Here is a 22,117-nt window from a genome sequence, read left to right as displayed (position 1 = left end):
ATCATTTATAGTCAGTGACTTAATAACTACAAACAACCTTGATTTTTTTGCTTCTAAATGAAACGTGGTTAGAAGAAAACTGTAGTGCAACAGTCCTAAATGAAGCAGCCCCTCCTAACTTTACTTTTATGAGTGTTTGCAGAACTGTTAGGAGAGGTGGGGGTGTTGCTGCTCTTTTTAAATATGTCTTTCAATGTAAGCAAGTGTAATTTGGTGAATATTTGTCTCTAGAATATCTGGGTATTGTGTTAAAAGGTGCTCCACGCATCCTGCTTATCATTGTTTACAGGCCTCCAAAGTACTCTCCAGCCTTTATTGAGGAATTTACAGAACTGTTATCAATAATTTCCTCAGAGTTTGACTGTTTTGCTATTGCTGGGGACTTTAACTTTCACATAGACAATGCTGAAACCAGTACAACAAAAGAGCTCATGACTGTTCTTAACACTTTTGATTTGACACAGCATGTAAATGGGCCCACACACAATCATGGACACACTCTAGATTTACTTATCAGTAAGGGTCTAAACCAGGGCTATTCAAATCTTACCCTGGAGGGCCAATGCACTGCAGAGTTTAGCTCCAACCCTGATCAAATACACTCACCTGTGATTTTCTAATTATCCTGGAGACATTGATTAGCATTTTCAGGTGTGCTTGATTAAGGTTGGAGCTAAACTCTGCACTGCCATGGCCCTCCAGGGTAAGATTTGAATAGCCCTGGTCTAAATATTTCATCGATTGTTTTTAAGGATGTGGCACTGTCTGATCATTTTTGTATTTTCTTTGATATATCAATCTCTCCTGCTATTGAAGCTAGATCTGTCTCTGTCAAAAAGAGATGCTTAAATGAGAACACTAATGTGCTGTTTATGAAGGCTTTATCTCTAAAACCAAGCATATCTGCAGACTCTGTTGATTTTCTCCTTGACTCCTTTAACTCAAAAGTTAAGAGTGTAATTGATGATATTGCTCCTCTGAAAGTCAGGAAAAAGTGGCAAACAAAAGCCACCATGGAGAAACTCAACAGCAGTTCAAATAATGAAAAGACAATGCAGAAAATCTGAATGAAAGTGGTGGAAGACAAAACTTGTAGTCCATTATAACATCTATAAAACCAGCCTTCATGCTTTCAATGTTGAAATAGGCAAAGCTAGACAGACCTTCTTCTCAAATATTATAAACAGACACATAAACAACACACACACTCTTTTTGCTACTGTAGACAGACTAACAAACCCCCCGAGTCACATTCCAAGAGAAATGCTCTCAGACAGCAAATGCAGCCAGTTTGCGTCCTTCTTCTCAGAGAAAATCAAAAATATCAGAAAGGCAATCAGCACATCCTTGAGTTGCTCTGGGGTCAGACAGATCAGACCAAAACCTCAGAAAATTACTATGTCTTATTTCAAAACAATTGACGGTAAAATTTTAGAAGACACAGTACAGCACCTTAAAACATCAACCTGTGCCCTTGACGCATTCCCCACTTCTTTTTTCAAAAATGTGTTTAACTGTTTAGAAGCAGATCTCCTAGAAGTGGTGAACTCCTCACTTCTCTATGGGACTTTTCCAACCGCCCTTAAAACTGCAATAGTTAAGCCTCTTCTGAAAAAGAGAAATTTGGATAACTCCATATTAAGCAACTACAGACCAATCTCAAATCTTCCCTTCATTGGCAAGATCATTGAAAAAGTTGTTTTCAATCAACTGAACAAATTCTTAAACTCAAACGGATTCTTTGACAATTTTCAATCTGGTTTCCGACCGCATCACAGCACAGAGACAGCGCTCAAAAAGATTATAAATGATCTTCGCTTAAATACTGATACAGGCAAAACATCAATTCTGGTTCTACTCGACCTCAGTGCTGCATTCAACACTGTTGACCACAACATACATCTTGACAGGCTGGAAAACTTGGTCGGGCTTTCTGGGATGTTCCTCAAATGGTTCAGGTCATACTTAGAAGGGAGAGGTTATAATAATAATAATAATAATAATAATAATAATAATAATAGATTTTATTTATAATGCACTTTTCCGAAGAATCTCAAAGTGCAACAAAGGGAACAAATAACAAAAAAACAAAAAAGAATAACAAGTAAAAGTATAGAATAATAAAAAAATAATTAAAAAAATCAACCAACACAGACAACTGAACAGAAACAGAGCTGATGGTGAACAGAAAACAGAGCTGAGGGTGAACAGAAAAGAGAGCTGATGGTGGAGGTCTGTATGCTCCGCAGCACACTGTGGTGCACTCAATGTATTACATTTCTCCCAGTGCTAGAGGCTCTATTGCTACATATTCCTAATTCGGCAGTGTCCTGATGACGTCGTCGAGGCATGACAGCTGAGGACCAGATGATGGGTCTTCATGACGATTCAGACGATGGGGATCGCCACAGCACCACACAGGAGGCAAACAAAGTTTAACGGGCACTACTATGGACACACCGGGGTCGGCGCAGAAGTCCAAGCCATTCCATGGTCGCAATGCAAGACGGAACAGCGGCGCAGCCGAGACTCAGCAACCGAGAAGCGGAACATCCCAACATCATGCAGCCGGACACTGATGACGCTAGCCCGGTGCAAACTTCAGCCACCGTGCAGCTCAAGCCCGAGGGAGACCACAGAGACAACCAGTGAGCTGCTGACACCCAGAAGAGAGAGTAGTCGCAGCGACCAACATGAAATTTCCTTCAAACAAGAACCAACCGCAACTATTCAAACATAAACATCAGAGAAGCGGTGGAAAAAGGTGAACGGTGAACAATATCCTCTCAGTGGCTGCCAGCAATCAGCAACATTCCCAATTGTAGCTCTGATTGTTAGACTAGTTACAAACAAAATAAAATAAAATCTAAATCTAACAATCAGCAACAGTCCCAATTGTAGCTCTGACTGTTAGACTAGTCACAAACAAAATAAAATAAAATCTAAATCTAACTGTACAGATAACATGATTTGTGGGTGGAGAAGCGGCGAACAGACAACGCCAGCGTCCTCTCCCCCATGTTGCCTAGCAACCCATTATTATGTGAGTATAGGAGACCATAAGTCTGAGTGGACGTCCATGACATGCGGAGTCCCACAAGGGTCAATTCTTGCACCACTCCTGTTTAACCTGTATATGCTGCCACTGAGCCAAATAATGAAAAAGAACAATATTGCTTATCACAGCTATGCTGATGACACCCAGCTCTACTTAGCACTATCACGCAATGACTATAGCCCCATTGACTCCCTGTGCAAATGCATTGATGAAGTTAACAACTGGATGTGCCAAAACTATCTTCAGTTAAACAAAGACAAAACTGAAATCACTACATTTGGAAACAAAGATGAAATTCTCAAGGTGAACGCATATCTTGAGGCTAAAGGTCTGAGAACACAAAATCAAGTCAGGAATCTTGGAGTGACTTTGGAGTCAGACCTGAGATTCAGTAGTCATGTCAAAGCAATAACTAAATCAGCATACTATCATTTGAAAATATTGCAAGAATTAGATGCTTTGTTTCCAGGCAAGAATTAGAGAAACTGGTTCATGCTTTCATCACCAGTAGGGTGGACTATTGTAATGGTCTTCTCACCAGCCTTCCCAAAAAGACCATTAGACAGCTGCAGCTCATACAGAATGCTGCGGCCAGGATTCTGAGCAGAACCAGAAAATATGACCATATCACACCAGTCCTCAGGTCTTTACACTGGCTTCCAGTTACATCTAGGATCGATTTTAAAGTACTACTACTTGTTTATAAATCTCTCAATGAGCTAGGACCTAAAAACATTGCAGATATGCTGATTAAATACAAACCCAACAGATCACTCAGATCAGCTGGATCAAATCAGTTATTAATACCAAAAGTTAACTCAAAGCAAGGAGAGTCTACGTTTAGCAATTATGACAGCCGTAGTTGGAACCAGCTTCCTGAACAGATCAGATGTGCTCCAACAGTAGTCACATTCAAATCCAGACTGAAAACACATCTGTTTAGCTGTGCATTTACTGAATGAGCACTGTGCCATTGTACGTCCGACTGATTGCACCTTATCTATGCATCATTTTTAAATTATTTTTATAACTGTTTTAGTTTACCTTTGTTCTTTTCTTTGGTTATCATCATTTTATTATTTTTAAATTATCTTTACATTGTATTATTTTTCTCATGTATTTTTGATCCCTATTTTAATTCCTTTCTATGTAAAGCACTTTGAATTGCCATTGTGTATGAAATGTGCTATATAAATAAACTTGCCTTGCGTTGCCTTGAGCGTGCGTCAATGTTTCATGCAGCACACCAGTTAGAAAACACAGACCACTTCAGAAAATAGAGCCGCCTGGTCGCGGGGGCTCTAGCTTCCGAAATAGTGTTCATAACCCTGTCAGAGAGGTTTCCTGATACCAGTTGATGGGCGATACGTGGAGGGCCCATAGATCGGGACTGGGATGCCAGATCTTCCCCTTCACTTGCGTGAGGAGGTCTCTCCTCAGCGAAATGGGCCATGGGGCTGTGTCTGACAGCTGGATCAGATCGGAGAACCACGTTCGGTTCCTCCAGAGCGGGGCTATCAAAAGCACCATGGATACTATCTCCCTCATCTTCTTGATGGTTTGTAACAGCATCGTGATCGGGGGGAAAGCATATAGAGGGAGTCTGGGCCAGGGCGTCCCTGCGTTTGGAGAAAAATATTGGGCACTGAGTGTTGTCTTCTGAGGCAAAGAGATCTACTTTTGCTCTGCCGAAGGTGTTCCAAATTAAATGAACCGTTTGTGGGTAAAGAGAGAATGGGTCCCCTGGACAACATGTCCGGATCCAGATTCAGAATACCTGTCACGTGAGCCACCCTTAGAGAGCTTAGGTTGTGCTCTGTCCATAAAAGGAGATGCTTCGCCATGCGGTGAAGAGAATGTGATCTCAGGCCGCCCTGACGATTTATATATGCTACCACCGAAATGTTGTCTGTACGGACCAAGACGTGGTGGTTCTTTATATGTGGAAGGAAAGTTCTCAGGCGACCGCTTTCATCTCTAGACAGTTTATGTGCAGCCGTTTCTCTGATGCTGTCCACAGGCCAGCGATCGCTTGCCCTCATGCAGGGCGCCCTACCCTCGAGGGGAGGCATCTGTCGAGACCACTTTCAACCTTGTAGCCGTGCCCAAAAGCACGCCCCTCCGATACCACCCTGTCTCCGTCCAAGGAGCCAAAGCTCTGATACAGCTGTGGTTCACTTTGATGGGAAGACGGCCCCATTTCCATGCATGAGGCGGGACGCAGGCGTGTAGCCAACGCTGGAGAGTCCCAGTCCCAACCTGAGTCCCAGTCCACAGTCCCAGCCTGAGCACTGACGATGCCCAGGCCATAAGGCCGAGCATCCTCTGAAAACGTTTCAGGGGGACGCGAGTCCCGGCTTTGAATGAAGCCGCCATGCTCTGAACAGATAGCACGCGCTATGACGTAAGCCGTTCATGAGTCTTGAGTCTATAACTGTGCCCAGAAATGATATCTTTTGGGTGGGTGACAGCGAGCTCTTGGCAATATTGATCCTGAGACCCAAACAGTCTAAGTGGTTGAGGAGCCAGGATCTGTGTGTTAATAGTTGTGCTCGAGACTGGGCTATCACGAGCCAGTCGTCGAGGTAGTTGAGTACACGCATCCCTTTCAGCCTGAGCGGGGCTAATGCCGCCTCCATACATTTCATAAATGTGCGGGGTGCCAGGGATAACCCGAATGGCAGGACTGTGTGCTGATAAGCCTGCCCCTCGAAGGCAAATCTCAAGAATGGCCTGTGGTGGGGGGCTATCTGAACGTGAAAGAATGCGTCTTTCAGATCTATCGTGAAAAACCAGTCCCCGGGGCGAATGTGCGCGAGGATCTGTTTAACTGTCAGCATTTTGAAAGAGCGAGACATCAGAGCTTTGTTCAAATGCCTTAGATCTAGGATGGGCCTGAGCTCTCCATCCTTCTTCGGAACGAGAATGTATTTGCTATAGAAGCTCGACTCACTTAGAGATGGGGGAACGGGTTCCACCACTCCCTTCTCTAACAGTTTCGAAATCTCGGTGTGAAGCACGTGACCGACGCTACTTTTCACCGAGGTTTCGACCACAGCGCGGGGAGCGAACTGTCGTGAGTAACCCCTTTTTATTATGTTACCAACCCAATTTGATACACCGGGAATGGCCTGCCAGGCCTGAGCCCGAAACGATAGTGGTTGGAGCTGGCGCGGATAAGGGTCGCCTACTAGAGGGAACTCGGTAGCACTGCCATTTTGTGTTTGTGACACACAGGGGGTAATGCTTGTGTGTGGCGACGTGCACTGTGGAGTGGGCGCCAGGACATTTATAGCATGGGTATGAGGGGTATATGAGTGTAGGAGTGCAGACTGAGAAGTGCACACATTTACTACAGAGAAAAAGCTCTTTTCGAGATTTATTTGGGTCGCCGTGATAACAGCGTTTGTGTGCAGGCGAGTGCGTTTGACAACGGGCTCGTTGGCTGCGAAATTGAGGTCGGCAGTCACCTGGGTGCAGGGCCCAGGGAGGCTGTATCAATGCCTCGCGCTCTTTTAGAAGGCTAAAAAAGGATATAGCGCCGGATGTCGTAGCTGGAACGGGAGAGAAGGCGGAGACTGGGGGAATCCGACGTCCTCAGCTGCAGGTTCGGCTGGTGCTTGTTTGACGGCGGTGCTTCTTCCGGAGGTCAGCAATGGTGTCGCTGAAGGAGATAAAATCTGACACATATGGCGAATCAGGGTTTATATAGCCTCCAGTATGCAAATATAAGCACCTTTTTCGGCGGTCTTTCTGGAGCGTCCCCATTGGTTTGTTCCTCTCAGCCACCTCACCATAGGTTCCTGCAGTTGCCGCGGCCCGGCCAATCAGAGCGCTCCTCGCGCTGGGCTATTTCCGTGCAGCTGCACTGCGCTTTACATGGATACCTTTATTAATAAAGTTTTGCTTCATATTCTCGAGAAAAGGAGTTTTTCCCATACGCAATACGAGGAACCTCTCGAAAGGGAACTGTACATTTTCACAATGATGAACTGAAATTGACAAAGCACTGGTTTCCCTTTCCTCTGAAGGCCCCCAAACCCCACACCCCTTAAAGGTGGAGTCAAAACATAACATCTGAAGTTTTTTTTTTGTTATGCTCTGTTTCTTGCTTTCTTACCACAGTCACTATTTTCTTAGGGTATGTAATTTCCTCTTTCATAATGTTAGGTTTGAAGTATGCTCGTGTTATTCTCTTCTTTCTTGTCACCCCTTCTGTAAATGGTAAGTTAATATTTTATACTGGGTCGAACCTTTTTGTTATAGTTTTTTTTTGTAAGATAATTTGAAGTCTGACTAATTTATACATTTTGTTACATAAAATGCTCTGCAGCAAGACAAAAAGTTTATTTAAAGTTTAACAAAAGTGTTATCTTAAGACTGTGCTGTGTGTGTGTGGGGGGGTGCATGTTTTTGTGAAATATGAGGACACAAATGTGTATAATGGCATGGGTATGATATAGGTATTACAAGGAGAGGGTGAAATATGGAGGACAATGGCCATGCCCCAACTTTTCAAAATGCTTTTAAATCATACAGGATGATGTTTTTTTAGAAAGTAAAAATGCAGAATGTTTCCTGTGATTGGTAGGTTTAGGGGTAGGGGCAGTGTAAGGGGATAGAACATATGGTTTGTACAGTATAAAAACCATTACACCTATGGAATGTCCCCACATTTCTCAAAAACAAACATGTTTGAGAGAGAGACTTGCATTAATTTTGCAGTACAAGTGATTCATCAATAAAAATGTTACTAACTTGAAGCCATTTCACCTCAGCACATGGAGGTATTGTTTATATCCACAGAGTAAGAAATTCATCCATTGACATTCCCTGTGCATCAGCAAGCAAGGAGGAAAAACCATTTGCCTTTTCACTGAAACGCAAGTTGCTGCAGTCCAGAGATGTTCTGTATCTCTCTTCTGGACGCCAACCTTTTATCAATAATTCTGAGGACAAGGGTCGCATCACTGTACGTGATGAATTGGACAACCACACAGTTCATCTGACAATCTCAAACCTGCAGGGTCGGGACATAGACGTGTACCAATGTGTATTCCACTATGACAATCTTCCATTAGATAAGAATATCCCTGGCAAGATGGAGTTCTTTATCTACGTCGAAGACTTCTGTAGGTGACCTTTATATATATTACTTAAAATATAAATCATGAAACAGTTCAGATCTAATGTCTCCTCCAAACACAATGGATAGCTGAAATAGGTTAATCTTGCATTCACCTAAACAAACCAAAATCCAAAATATGCATACAATTTGTAAATACTGTAAATATTTAACTCAGTGCATTATATTTTGTAGGATAATCAATGAATAGCTATATCTCAACAGGATCAGATTGATTAGGCCTACTGTTACTTTTCAGCATTTGGATAATAGACATATCCTATATCCGAGTCTTTCAGTGTCTTTCATTTTAAACATTTTGAAACTCAAATCTACAAGATTTATACAAAACAAATCTGAAGCAGAGAAAGTATCAAATTATTCATAAATTTAAGGAGAAATCACAAAAGCATTTCAACATCACATATGGTTCATGCTTTCCAGAAATTAACTTTAAGCAATCATACAGCAATAGTGCTGTTGTACTAAATAGCACAGCTGATCTTACAACCATTTCTCAAATGTTATTTGCTTGTGATTCAGAGAACAAACATCACTCTCTTCCAGATGTGAAATCTATAAATCGCAAAATGATCTTGAAATTGTGCGCAGGCGAATGGTTTCAGATCTCCGTATTGTAAACGCTGACTAATTATTGTCATTAACATATTAAAACGTCCAACTATTTTACAAGAGATAGAGCGAGCAGGTGGCAATAATTGCATGGATTTCCAAATAGGCCTGCAGTACACCGACCGACCCTCTGTCATAAGGAAAAGTAGGCCTACTTTGACATGGCACTAAGCACATTTCTACGTCTACTGTTTACTAAATCTGCACGTTGGCGTGAATTTTAGCGTAGGCCTACATACGTTTTATAAACGAGGCCCAATTAACTCTTCTTATATATTGTGGTCTGTACTTTGCACAACAGTTAAGGCCCTCTGATTTGTGTGCAAGTGTGCAGTGTGCAATAATGCTGCTACATTTGGCAATGTTCTTTTTTATTTGCAGATGATGGTTACAGAACCTCAGACTGAAAATTAAAAAAAAAACATAGGGCAGAAACCTACCTAGTACATTTGCCCAAAAAAAAAAAGGCTCCTAATTTCGTTATTGTTTATACATGATACAAATGTTTACATTAATTCCATAATAATTTAGACGTGTTCAGCCTATTTCTATTTTCTTATACAGGTCAGATATGGCACCTGTGCAGGTGCACAAAAAAACTAAACAAAACAACAACAACAACAACATTGTAACACTTTAGAATGATTGTTGTGACTGTTGCAGCTCGTGAGCCGTGTAATTGTTCAAGTTACCTGCCATTGCTCTATGTGATCTCCGGAGCTGCATGTCTGCTGGGTGTTCTGGTTTTCACTCTCGCTACAGTTTACTGTGTAAGTATTTAGTTTTAAGTTTGTTTTTAATGTATAGGGGAGAATGGGGTACGTTGTGCCACCTTTTTTCTAAGTTATTTAGGCAAAAAGACTTGTAATATAAATATTCCTATATTTATAGTCAGGATATCTGCTATTTACTGAACATAGGTCCAAACATTCCTTCCTCCACAAAAAAGGAGTCCCTATATTATGCACCCCATCATTGGAGAATGTCAATGATTATATTAAAATAATAATATAATTATAATATGAGAAATAACTATTAAGTAATGCTTAATCTCATGTAACACGTTCATAGAAATTTTATTTTTTACAATGTATTGTTTAATTTTTATAATATTGGTTAAACAAAATCAAAAATCTAATTAAAAAATCTTCAAACTGTTGACAGCGATTTGCCAGCAAATATGTGGTTTAAAGGTGGTGTCTTTCTGACCATATATGGTTTACTCCCCACTATATATTCAGTTTCAGTTAAACACTCCCTTCTACCCTTCTTCTTATATAGTGTAAATGGCCCAACCGTAGAAAGCAACAGCCTGTAGTTCCTGTTTATGAGGAGATGACTGGGGTGCGGCCAACCAAAAGAAAACCCACAAGCTGTCAGACTGATATTGCAAAACTGGAGGAAGCAAACAGCTCGGTGGCCACCTTGTTCAGCAATGAAAACCTCTATGTAAATTGAATCAACAAAGTGTAATGAATAAGAAATAATTCTACTGGAGTGTTGATGTTCTTGATGACACTCCAGCACACAACACATTACTTTCAGCTGACTATCAGCTTTAAAAGACGTTTGTTAGCATAAAATTGGTCTTTTTTATCTTTCACCTCTATGTTAAAGGTACATCAAGACATGCAATTTTATTCGTATCATGCATCTTTTTTATACAGAAATGAATTGCCTTTTTGTCTATAGTACAAAATTGATATGATAAAAAGTATTTTGCATTTCTAACTCACTGCCAATAATTTATTTGCCGGTTTAGTTTTTATTCCTTGTGAGGAACTGAGTGAGAACAGACTGGTAGTTTCCCGTTGTCTGCACATTTTCTGTCTTTTTTTTTTTTTCTTTTTTTTTGCTGCATCACAAAACACATTGTTGCAGGACCTTTTATTGAAAGGTTGGGGGAAAAAATCCATTTGATAAGACTTTCACGTCATTGTTCAGACATGTAAAATGTTAAAGCATGCACATAAAGTCTAGAAGACTGGGTGTTTCACATTAGACTGGCAGACATGTCTTCTGGTCTTATCTGCCACTTGGTTGGTTTTGGTTGAAAAATAGTAGACGATAGACCGCTAAGCTAACACTGTCTATCTGACAGTTTGAGACAAACGTGTTGCATTTGCTTGCTTTAAATATGAATGCTCTATGTTTTATTTAAATGGCAACAAATAAATATTCTCTCTCATGTACATATTTACAGTTTGCTTGTATCATGTTCAAAGAAAAACATTCTAGTTTTCTGTCTCAGAGTCTCAAGATGTGGGAATGTACATGTATGGCAATAATTAAATAGAAATACAACAGTTATGTTGCTTTATGTAATCTTTTTTTTTTTTAATTAAATATTCCTGTTTCTATTGATTCTTCTGCAAATAGGAGATAGCTAGGGCAGACAGGCATTTTTGCCCTCTTCATCGAGATCTGAGGAGGGCTCTGTAAATGGCAAAGCCAAGAACAGCACAAACCGTAGCTCCAACACTCGCTCGGAGCCAAAATGTAGAGCTCTTCAGGTCAGCATGGGTAATATGCCTGAAAGAGAAAACAGAAAGGAAGAGAAATGGGTTAAATTATTGTTGTTGCTTCCATATCTATACTATTTATACAGTTATGTGGCTGCAACTTAAGATGAATACAAATAAAACAATTAGTACATTCTGTGGGGAAGATCGAACTAAAACTGAAACAAGTTTAGTGGACAATGATGCCTGAAAAGTGATAAACCAAAGAATTCAAATGGATATAAAAAAAATGAATAAAAAGGATAAATGTGGGACGTACAAACAGTGTTATTAAAAGGAAATGAAGAAAAGCAAAGCTTGACACTAAAATGTTACAAAACCCAATCGAAGATGAAAGATGAAGAAAGATGACGATTTCAGACTGACAGATGGAGCACACAAAGAAACTTTAAGAGGAAACACACTGTAAAGTTTTGTTGTTTTTTGTTGGTTTAACTTAAAATAGTAAGTAACCTGGTTGCCTTAAAATGTTGAGTTTATTGAAATTAAAAATTTGAGTTGATACAATGAAGGAAATTTGTTTAATAAATAGAAACTCAAAATATTATTGTATCTGAAATACATTTAAAAAAATGATAAATCATGAAAATTGCACAATTTGGCATGTTTCACTGTGTCATCAGAAATAAAACACACAATTACCCAATATGCTTACAACATCTTTTAATAATATTTTAATAAAGGTTGGCGAATCTCATAAAATGTTCATTGTATTAACTCAAAAATTTAATTTCAATGAACTCAACATTTTAAGGCAACCAGGTAACTTATTTTCTAAATATTTTTTTACAGTGCAGAGAGGAAAAGGGATCACTGTTTGTTGTAACTTAAAACGTGTGAGAATGAGAAACTGAATTGCTGCATGTCACAAGTTCCAAGTCAGATGAGAATGATATTACATTTAAGAAGAACTAAATTTCAACTATATTACTGATCTGACCACATTGACACTGTGATAATTTAACTGAGCTGGAGAACATCACTGTTTTCTCCAGAACACCGTGGCTGTTGTTTCAAAGCTGCTTATACAATATCTATACTATTTATACAGTTATATGGCTGCAACTTAAGATGAATACAAATAAAACAATTAGTACATTCTGTGGGGTAGATCGAACTAAAACTGAAACAAGTTTAGTGGACAATGATGCCTGAAAAGTGATAAACAAAAGAATTCAAATGGATATACATTTGATATCCATTGCATACAGTCTTGTTCAAAATAATAGCAGTACAATGTGACTAACCTGAATAATCAAGGTTTTTAGTATATTTTTTATTGCTACGTGGCAAACAAGTTACCAGTGGGTTCAGTAGATTCTCAGAAAACAAATGAGACCCAGCATTCATGATATGCACGCTCTTAAGGCTGTGCAATTGGGCAATTAGTTGAATTAGTTGAAAGGGGTGTGTTAAAAAAAATAGCAGTGTGGCATTCAATCACTGAGGTCATCAATTTTGTGAAGAAACAGGTGTGAATCAGGTGGCCCCTATTTAAGGATGAAGCCAACACTTGTTGAACATGCATTTGAAAGCTGAGGAAAATGGGTCGTTCAAGACATTGTTCAGAAGAACAGCGTACTTTGATTAAAAAGTTGATTAGAGAGGGGAAAACCTATAAAGAGGTGCAAAAAATGATAGGCTGTTCAGCTAAAATGATCTCCAATGCCTTAAAATGGAGAGCAAAACCAGAGAGACGTGGAAGAAAACGGAAGACAACCATCAAAATGGATAGAAGAATGACCAGAATGGCAAAGGCTCAGCCAATGATCACCTCCAGGATGATCAAAGACAGTCTGGAGTTACCTGTAAGTACTGTGACAGTTAGAAGACGTCTGTGTGAAGCTAATCTATTTTCAAGAATCTCCCGCAAAGTCCCTCTGTTAAAAAAAAGGCATGTGCAGAAGAGGTTACAATTTGCCAAAGAACACATCAACTGGCCTAAAGAGAAATGGAGGAACATTTTGTGGACTGATGAGAGTAAAATTGTTCTTTTTGTGTCCAAGGGCCACAGGCAGTTTGTAAAACGACCCCCAAACTCTGAATTCAAGCCACAGTACACAGTGAAGACAGTGAAGCATGGAGGTGCAAGCATCATGATATGGGCATGTTTCTCCAACTATGGTGTTGGGCCTATTTATCGCATACCAGGGATCATGGATCAGTTTGCATATGTTAAAATACTTGAAGAGGTCATGTTGCCCTATGCTGAAGAGGACATGCCCTTGAAACGGTTGTTTCAACAAGACAATGACCCAAAACACACTAGTAAACGGGCAAAGTCTTGGTTCCAAACCAACAAAATTAATGTTATGGAGTGGCCAGCCCAATCTCCAGACCTTAATCCAATTGAGAACTTGTGGGGTGATATCAAAAATGCTGTTTCTGAAGCAAAACCAAGAAATGTGAATGAATTGTGGAATGTTGTTAAAGAATCATGGAGTGGAATAACAGCTGAGAGGTGCCACAAGTTGGTTGACTCCATGCCACACAGATGTCAAGCAGTTTTAAAAAACTGTGGTCATACAACTAAATATTAGTTTAGTGATTCACAGGATTGCTAAATCCCAGAAAAAAAAAATGTTTGTACAAAATAGTTTTGAGTTTGTACAGTCAAAGGTAGACACTGCTATTTTTTTGAACACACCCCTTTCAACTAATTGCCCAATTGCACAGCCTTAAGAGCGTGCATATCATGAATGCTGGGTCTTGTTTGTTTTCTGACAATCTTCTGAACCTACTGGTAACTTGTTTTTCCACATAAAAAATATACTAAAAACCTTGATTATTCTGGTTAGTCACATTGTACTGCTATTATTTTGAACAAGACTGTATATCACGGTTTGCTGGATATACGTATGATATATACATTGCATATATCATGGTTTGCTGTTTATTAGAAGTCATTATAATAATCATTAAGTAGAATTACACACATACACACTCAAAAACGGTCAATTAATACTGCTAATCCTCAAATGAACATTTGTGTTTGTATGCAGGCATATGTTTGTATAAAGCATGAGGAGGTGGGCTTCCCCTATGTGTAAGTCCCTAGAATCTTGGTTCCAACAAAGAATTTTTTCTCATCTACCTAAATATCGTAGGGAAATTTTTTTTCCCTTGTCATTTTGCTTGTTCATTGGGGAGATTCATGAGGCACTATTCTTTGTAAAACTCCTTTTGAACTATTTTTGTGAAAAGTGCTACACAAATAATCTGGATTGAATTGAAAAAGTATACAAAAATGCTTGGTGACCCATCCAAAAATCTACAGCCCAACTCTGAAATGAGGCGACAGTTCACAGAAGATCATAACTGCAGCAGCTCCATTGCCTATAGGCAGTGGTGGAAAGAGTACTGAAAAAGCATACTCAAGTAGAAGTACTGTTACTTGTCAAAAAATGTAATTTAAGTAGAATAAAAGTAACTCTCCTAAATACTACACAAAGTAGTAAAAAGTAGCCCTTTTAAAAGTACTCAAGAGTAGTGAGTAGTGATTATGCTATGAATATTAGTCCACCTTATACCCTGCAAATTAAAAATGTAGCTACTCTTTAATGGATGATTCTCAGTAAGAACAAAAACATAATGTGACCAAAAAATATTTGAATATTTCTTTAAATATTTATTATTTTTATTTTTGACTGTTAGCACTAAGAATATAGCCATGTAATACTTTTGAAAACAACCAACAATCTGGTAACATTTATGACAACCATTCTGTAGAGGTTTTCTTGCAGTTAATTAAAAAAGGTTGCAAAGCGTTGTACATTAACAATTTCACGTTAAATTTTTTTATAAAAAAATCTTTCTTTTCGAGACGCATTCGTGCTTTAATTTCAATGGACGTTTTCTCTGTAAAAACAATAGAAATCAGAATCGAGTAACATCGAGTAAATGGTTTTCACCACTGATTATTTTTGCTTGGAATTAAAAAATAAACCTGATTTAAATATAAATCTGATGTTTCATAAAAGTTATTTGCTATATACATGGCCTGCAATTTTAAAACGCCATGTGAGAACACATTACATTAAAAGGTACACTTCAGTAAGCTGACAGAAAGCAGGTTTAATGTGTTTACATGTTAAATGAAATTGACGTAAGGGACAAAGATCTAGCAGTGACCATCAGTTAATGCCTAACCGTGCGTTCACACCGCCGCCGGCGAGAGCGTCAAAATTCGCTCTTGCCGCCCTGACAACGAAGCTGTAGAAAGCTCCGTGGACGTGCTGCCGCTCTGACGTAGATCGAATGTTTTTTTCTTTTTTTAAACTGTATTTAAAGAGGCCGCAAATCAAACAAGCATGTTGATGGATATACTAACCACAAGTAGGGTATAAATTAACTTCATGAAATCGTTTAAATGTGAAAGTAAGAATTAATTGCATACCCGCTGAACAACGAGGGTTCTAGCGCCTGTAAAATAGTGTTGCGCGACTTCTTAACAAATTACACATCACTATGAATGATCTTGTCATAAATGATAGGGAAACCTGCACAGCAATGATCAACCTATCCTACAATTTGCTTGGGAACTAATGTGGTCGGAACCAAAGTTTACAGGCCTGCGTTATCTGGATTTCTCTCAAGCGGAGCACTTCTACATTCTGACTGGTTGCCGCCTGTTGCCGCCGAACCGCGTCATAGCTCATTACCATAAAGTTGAGCTGATTTAAACTCTCCTCGACGCCCAAATCGTCCAAGACGCGCCGCGCCACTCTCGCCGGAGCTCGCCGCCCGGCTCCCATTGAAAATGAATGACTTCTGGCCAGCTTGCCGCTCTCGCCGCCGGCGGTGTGAACGCACAGTAATGCACTTTGAAGCCTGGTAAACAATCAAGCTAAATGAAGAGTTTCCAGCAGATGGCACCGCGAGCTTGCACAGCGCTAACGGAATACAGACTATTTATGCATGTATTAGAAAATGTAATATTCTGAGGTCCATTTGTAGTAATTGTTTAAGGCAATTTGACGATTGCAGTCATCATACAGTAGCACTTACCCCCTTTCATAAAGCGCGCGGGCCTCTCACTCTCACACTGGTCGCTATGGTTAATTTGACGGTAGTCACGCGCGTGACGCATGGACACACAGGACTGATTATTCGTCTTTGCCAATCACGTTGACAGGAAAATAAATAAATATAATCTAGCGACGGCAGGTTTAGGGAAAATAGCGCAGTAAAAGTACCGATACAGCACTTAAAATGTACACAAGTAAAAGTAAAAGTACACTGTTTTTAAACTACTTAAAAAAGTACAATTCCTGAGAAAAACTACTCTACAGTAACAAGAGTATTTGTAATTCGTTACTTTACACCACTGCCTATAGGGTCTCTCCACAATGCATTTCAGCAGTGGCGTGTAATACAGTCCCTCCCCCTAGCAGCTTTGGCAGATTGCATTTTATTTTAGTCTTCTCAAAGCATCTGACTCTACACCACCAAACATGACTGTGTTGCTCATTATAACCAATCACACGATTCTGTTGAGCTTATAAATGCAATGGCCAATCAGAGGCGTTCAGAGTAGTCATTGCTGACATGCAGGAGTTTTATTCAGTGCGCTCTCTTGTTAAATTAATTCTTCACACAAGCGCAACAAAGCGCAGATGTACGTACGATGTAAGTAAGAGATTCATTTCACAGTTTAGACAGGTTCATTGGTTAACATATTTCGGAAAATCAAATGTTTTCTGATTGTCTTTTTGTGAATAGTTCTTTGATAATTTAAATGTTCTTTGCTCGCTTTCTGTAGCTATCACCTATAATTCATTCTATATGATCTATTCCTATTGATCGTACGCAATGGTGTGGGATAGGAGAGTATTATATGTACGGCAAATGTGTGCATCATATGCATGGCAAAAAAACTACGTATCATATGCACACAAATAATTGTGCATCCTATGCATGCCAAAATTGTGAATCATGTGAAAAGTGCATATTATATGCACGTCAAACACATGCGAATCATATGGTAGTGAAAAGGTGAAAGACAAAATAAATTTGTTCTTTTTTGCTCTTAGTGCAGACATTTTTCCCCTACTCTACATTACAGCATTTACTGCTGTTGTTAATGAATATTGAATATTTTAAATAACCCTGTACCACTTTTATTATATGCAATAAGATGCTACTATTGTTATGCCGTAATAAACTTCATGTTATCACAAAAAAAAAAGCTTTTACACACAATATTAGGGCTAGATATTTGATAATGTCCTATAGTGTTAAAAATGTAATGTAGTCTTGATTTGGGTGTGTACAGTGGTTATTTACATTTAAAAGGTTGTAAAAGCTAAATTTCAGCAGACCATAGACAAGTTTAATTACATAAAAAGTAATTTCCCAACAACAAAATTGTGGCCAGTAAAAATGCTGAGTGGCTAGTAATTTTAGAAAACTACTAGCCACAGTGGCTGGTGAGCAAAAAAAAATATCAAGCCCTGATTATGACTATATTGATATAGTCAAACGTTTATTAGCACATTATGCCAGCCCAAAACAAAAAAATAAAATGAAAGAAGATTAATGTGAACCAGCATGAGAGTAATGAACAAAATGAAGAAAACAAGTGGATGAATAAAAATAAATGCAAAAGAGATGAATCAAAAATAGAGGGGAAAAATGAAGCAAGATAAAACCATCCTAAGAACCTGCTAAAGACGACAGTGTAGAGTTTGGTCCGAACCGTCTGCACAAGCTCAGAATTGAGGAAGTTCTGACAAAGACAGAAGGTGCACCTGTTGCAGGTACACATGCAGCGCAGACGCGCGTGGCTGCCAACACACAGAAAAAGATACAAGCACATGACAGAAATTAGTAATTTCTAAGAAACAGGATATAGTGTATTGTTGAGTTAACAGATGAAGGGGGAAAAGTGAAACGATTAAAAGCACATTGTCAGTTTGTGCTTAAAGTTTTTTGTAATGAGTGTAACATTCTCTGTTGTTTTGTTTCCGCATTGAAAATGCCGTGTCTCTCTTGTTGTCTTACACAATGAAGAGGGAAAAATATGAGGAAAAATATTATTTAAACCACATGCTTGGGACTTCACAAACTGACTCACTTATGAGTAAACTACCTAACAATGTACTAGTTTTATTGTTATATGCATATGGGAAAAAAACCTAAAAACTATAGTAGTAAAATAACTCCTTCCCCGCCAGCATTTTTTATTATTTTCACAAACGTTTCATGACCCCCAAATTATATTGCTATATTGACCTGATCAAAAGAAAGAACAGACCCTCTGCTTTTAAACAAAAAATACTGTATTCTAGCTTCATGCATTCTTTTTTATCAACACTTGAATTTGTGTATGTTTCTTTAAAAAAAGCAACATTTTGAGCAAAAAGCTTCATATTTTTGTCAAAGACTACATCCAGATCTTGTTCAGAATGATGATCAAAACATAGATGGAGTAGATCGAGTCCATCAACACCCCCTAAGGTTTCAATCCTATACATTTGGCTGTTTTAATTTATATGCTGTTTAAATGTTGATGTTCGCGTTGTGCATCATTTTACATGTGCATCAGGTTACGTATACTACCATTATGATTGTAACAATTGTTTCTCCTTCTTCTTCACGTCTTTTGATCTGGAGGTTATGTACTCTTTCAGAAGAAACCTACCACCCCTAATATTTAATAGTGAAAAATTCTGAACACCCTTAAAACACCCTAAAAAGAACTGATAAGCAGAGGCAAACTCCACTGTCCTTGTGTTAAAGTACCCTATACATATTTGAATTGTGGATAATGTAAACACACTCACGGGTTCACGGCCATGGTGGTTAGTTTGATAAAGATGTCTTTGCTAGGAGCCGCAGCTGTGTTACAGGTAAAGGACTGAGGCGGAGGCATCTTGTGTTTGCGGCAGAATTCCAGTGGAGTCATACAGTATTGCTGCTTTGTTTCTGGAAGGTCAGACTTTGCAGCAATCAACATACATGGAGTCTTACTGTCCATGAGGTATTGCTGGGAAATGAGATAAAGCATGCATTTAGAACACATATATCAGAATACATGCAGAATATAGCAAGCATAAAAGAAAACAACAGTCATATCATATAGACCTATAGGTCTTGTTGAGCTGTATGCCAAAATCATCAGTATTAAAACAATAAAAGACCTGAAATATTTCAGTGGGTGTGCAATGAATCTAAAATATATGAAAGTTACATTTTTATCATTACATTATGAAAAATAATGAACTTTATTACAATATGCTAATTTTTTAGATGGACCTGTGGGTATTACTAAAGCACCCTTTAAAAACAAAAAATACTGCGCTATTGACTTTAAACCATGTTTTTGTTGGTCACTGGCACAGAAGATTTCAGCTGCCTCAAAATAGCAACACACCAACAATGCGCCTGAACACGCCACGTTTTCAGACCAGCCCATGGGCGGACAGATCAGTGCAAGTGCATTTTTACCATTTAAACAACGTGGCGCAGGACGTGAAAATTATAACTGCGTCGGGCTTTAGATAGAAACAAAAATTACTATATCAAAATGTAAAACAACAATACTGTGAACAACAGTATAGCAAACCTTGAAGATTCGTGTACAGTACTCAAAAGAGCAGGGGTTGCTGACATCATAGATCAGACACACAATGTCACAGGAAAGTTCGGTCTCGGACAGGAAATCAAAATCTGGAAAGACTTCATGGAGCTGAAGGGAAAACATAGGAAATTTAAGTTTAAAGATTCAGTTTAGTTTAAGAAAAAATCAATTTTCTGAACTCTTCAAATGGATTAAATGCATAATGTAATTTTAAATGGTTTCAGGAACTGCAATAGAGTGTTAAAGTGAAGACATCAAAACCCGGAAGACTAATTCGCCTGTGGTTCCCTCAAGATTTCCCTATGGGGTTTTATAACTGGGGTTTTTCAATTTATGAATAAAATAAGGACTGTGATAAATATATACTTGGACGTTCTGCTCTACAACGTAAATCACACACATAGTGAAAATGTGAATTTTGAAGCTGTTATGTTTATCTAGATAAGGGTATTTATGGTGTGAGTGTGTTGCATTTTACGTAGAAGAGTCTTCTGGGATTTGATGTCATCTTTGCTCCACTCTATATAGTTTTCTAAGAGAGTGTCAAGAAATAATGTAGTTCCACAGACTGAAAAAAAAAATGTGTATGATTCTTTAAGGAAACTATTTACCAACAAGTACTTCTCCTGTCCGTACACATGTGCCGTGCTTATTGCATAATATGATTTATGCTCTTCTCTTATTGTCCTTTGAGACTGTGAGGAACAGACAGTAAATAAACATCTTAAAAAAACAGCAATCGTCACATCAGTCACATTTGTTGACGAATAAAATGCTAGTGATAACATATACCACATAAATACCACAGATGAGCATGTAAAATGTTTCAGAATCATGTTGCTGTTGTTCCTCTAGACAGCTCTGATGAAATATAGAACTGTGCAAGAACTGAACTATAAACAAATGACTTCTTCATATTCATACTATGAACGAACAACAAATGAACATGAACCTATAATAAATCCTGTAAACTGTCCACTGTTTAACAATCCATAATGCATAACTTTGCAACACTGTTTAACAATCCATAATGCATAACCATAATGCATAACATAACTTTGTTGTAAAGTGTTAACCGAACCGTTTCTTTAATTCCATAACACACAGACAAATACTTATTTGATGGTAAGCGGTCTTTATAGTTTTTCATTTAAATAAAGTGTTAAAGTGTTTTTTTTGTAACTGACCACAAGATTTCTGCCGAGAAAGCCCTGCAGGAAACCAGTTTTGCCACTTCCAGTTAGTCCAAACACGACAGCGAAATACATTTCGTTGCGTTTGTTTCTTCTGAAGGTTGAGCTTCTTATCACGGGTCACTAGCATGTGCAAATACATTCAGTTATATGTTAGTATGACACAATAACTAAGATTTTAAAAGGGTACTTCAGCGCTGTGAAGATGATTCTGTATTTAAACTGGGTCATTAATGTAGTAGAAATGTGAAATTATTTTTGAATTTGGTGCCTTCTCGACAGAGGGAAAAGACAGAAAATGTATTTGTCTCATGGGGATGAAAGACAACCAAACAAGAGCCTCCGCTGACTCCGAGTGCTCCTTCCCAAACGGCTGTGCCGTTTATACTTGACGCACTCGCCATTGTGCTATTCTTTTAAACTACAGAGGGCGAATTGTTCTATAAACCCTCAGGAAAAAGCATTGAAAAGAAGTGGGCTAACTGTACCCAGGTGATATTTATTTTAGTACATTTCGCCAAATACCACACTACAAAAGAATCGTGTAAAACTCAGTAAACCTTGGCTTGATATTATTACTTATGACATGAAAACAAAATATAAGTATGCAACTAAATTAACTCTTAAGTATCTTTACTTATTGATTAAACATGGGTCTTTATTTAAAAGGGTAAATATAAGCACCTAATTTGTATGTGCAAACACTGGGTGCGCATCCAACGCGCACAACCACCCACTCCGCGTTGACGTCATTTTTGCCGCGCGCACCCTCGTGCTCAGGCGGACACGTTGAACACGGCTTAATGCTGCAGGTATCAGATTACATTCACCGCCATGAATGAGCTCATGATGAGAGCTGAGGTAAGCGTGGCCGCGCTAGCTGCAGTTGTTGTTCACAGCGTGTTCAGTCTGGCACGTTTTCAGTTCATGCCGTTGGAAGCTTAACTTTTAATAGGAATTATTTTTGAGAAGTTGAAACACTTACTTTGCTCAGCATAGCTCCGT

At 38.7% G+C, this 22,117-nt stretch overlaps 2 protein-coding genes across 2 annotated transcripts; one reads left to right on the top strand and one right to left on the bottom strand.

Moving 5' to 3' along the window:
* Positions 1 to 7,156: 7,156 nt before the first annotated feature.
* LOC137094164 (uncharacterized) lies at positions 7,157 to 11,132 on the top strand. Its single transcript, XM_067459492.1, has 4 exons — positions 7,157 to 7,282; positions 7,837 to 8,190; positions 9,480 to 9,586; positions 10,098 to 11,132. Exons 1-4 carry the CDS (start codon positions 7,222 to 7,224, stop codon positions 10,272 to 10,274), a joined length of 699 nt encoding a protein of 232 aa, XP_067315593.1. The 5' UTR covers positions 7,157 to 7,221; the 3' UTR covers positions 10,275 to 11,132.
* Positions 11,133 to 11,171: 39 nt separating this feature from the next.
* LOC137093363 (mitochondrial Rho GTPase 1-A-like) lies at positions 11,172 to 21,187 on the bottom strand. Its single transcript, XM_067458179.1, has 6 exons — positions 21,107 to 21,187; positions 20,531 to 20,614; positions 19,905 to 20,027; positions 19,123 to 19,325; positions 18,001 to 18,123; positions 11,172 to 11,348 (listed from the first exon to the last, which is right to left on the bottom strand). Exons 1-6 carry the CDS (start codon positions 21,185 to 21,187, stop codon positions 11,231 to 11,233), a joined length of 732 nt encoding a protein of 243 aa, XP_067314280.1. The 3' UTR covers positions 11,172 to 11,230.
* Between the last annotated feature and the right edge of the window lie 930 nt (positions 21,188 to 22,117).

The sequence above is a fragment of the Pseudorasbora parva genome, chromosome 12 (assembly GCF_024679245.1).
Source record: "Pseudorasbora parva isolate DD20220531a chromosome 12, ASM2467924v1, whole genome shotgun sequence".
NCBI classification, from domain to species: Eukaryota; Metazoa; Chordata; class Actinopteri; order Cypriniformes; family Gobionidae; genus Pseudorasbora; species Pseudorasbora parva.
Note: the sequence above shows the minus strand (reverse complement) of the source record. Positions and strands in the feature narration are given on the sequence as shown.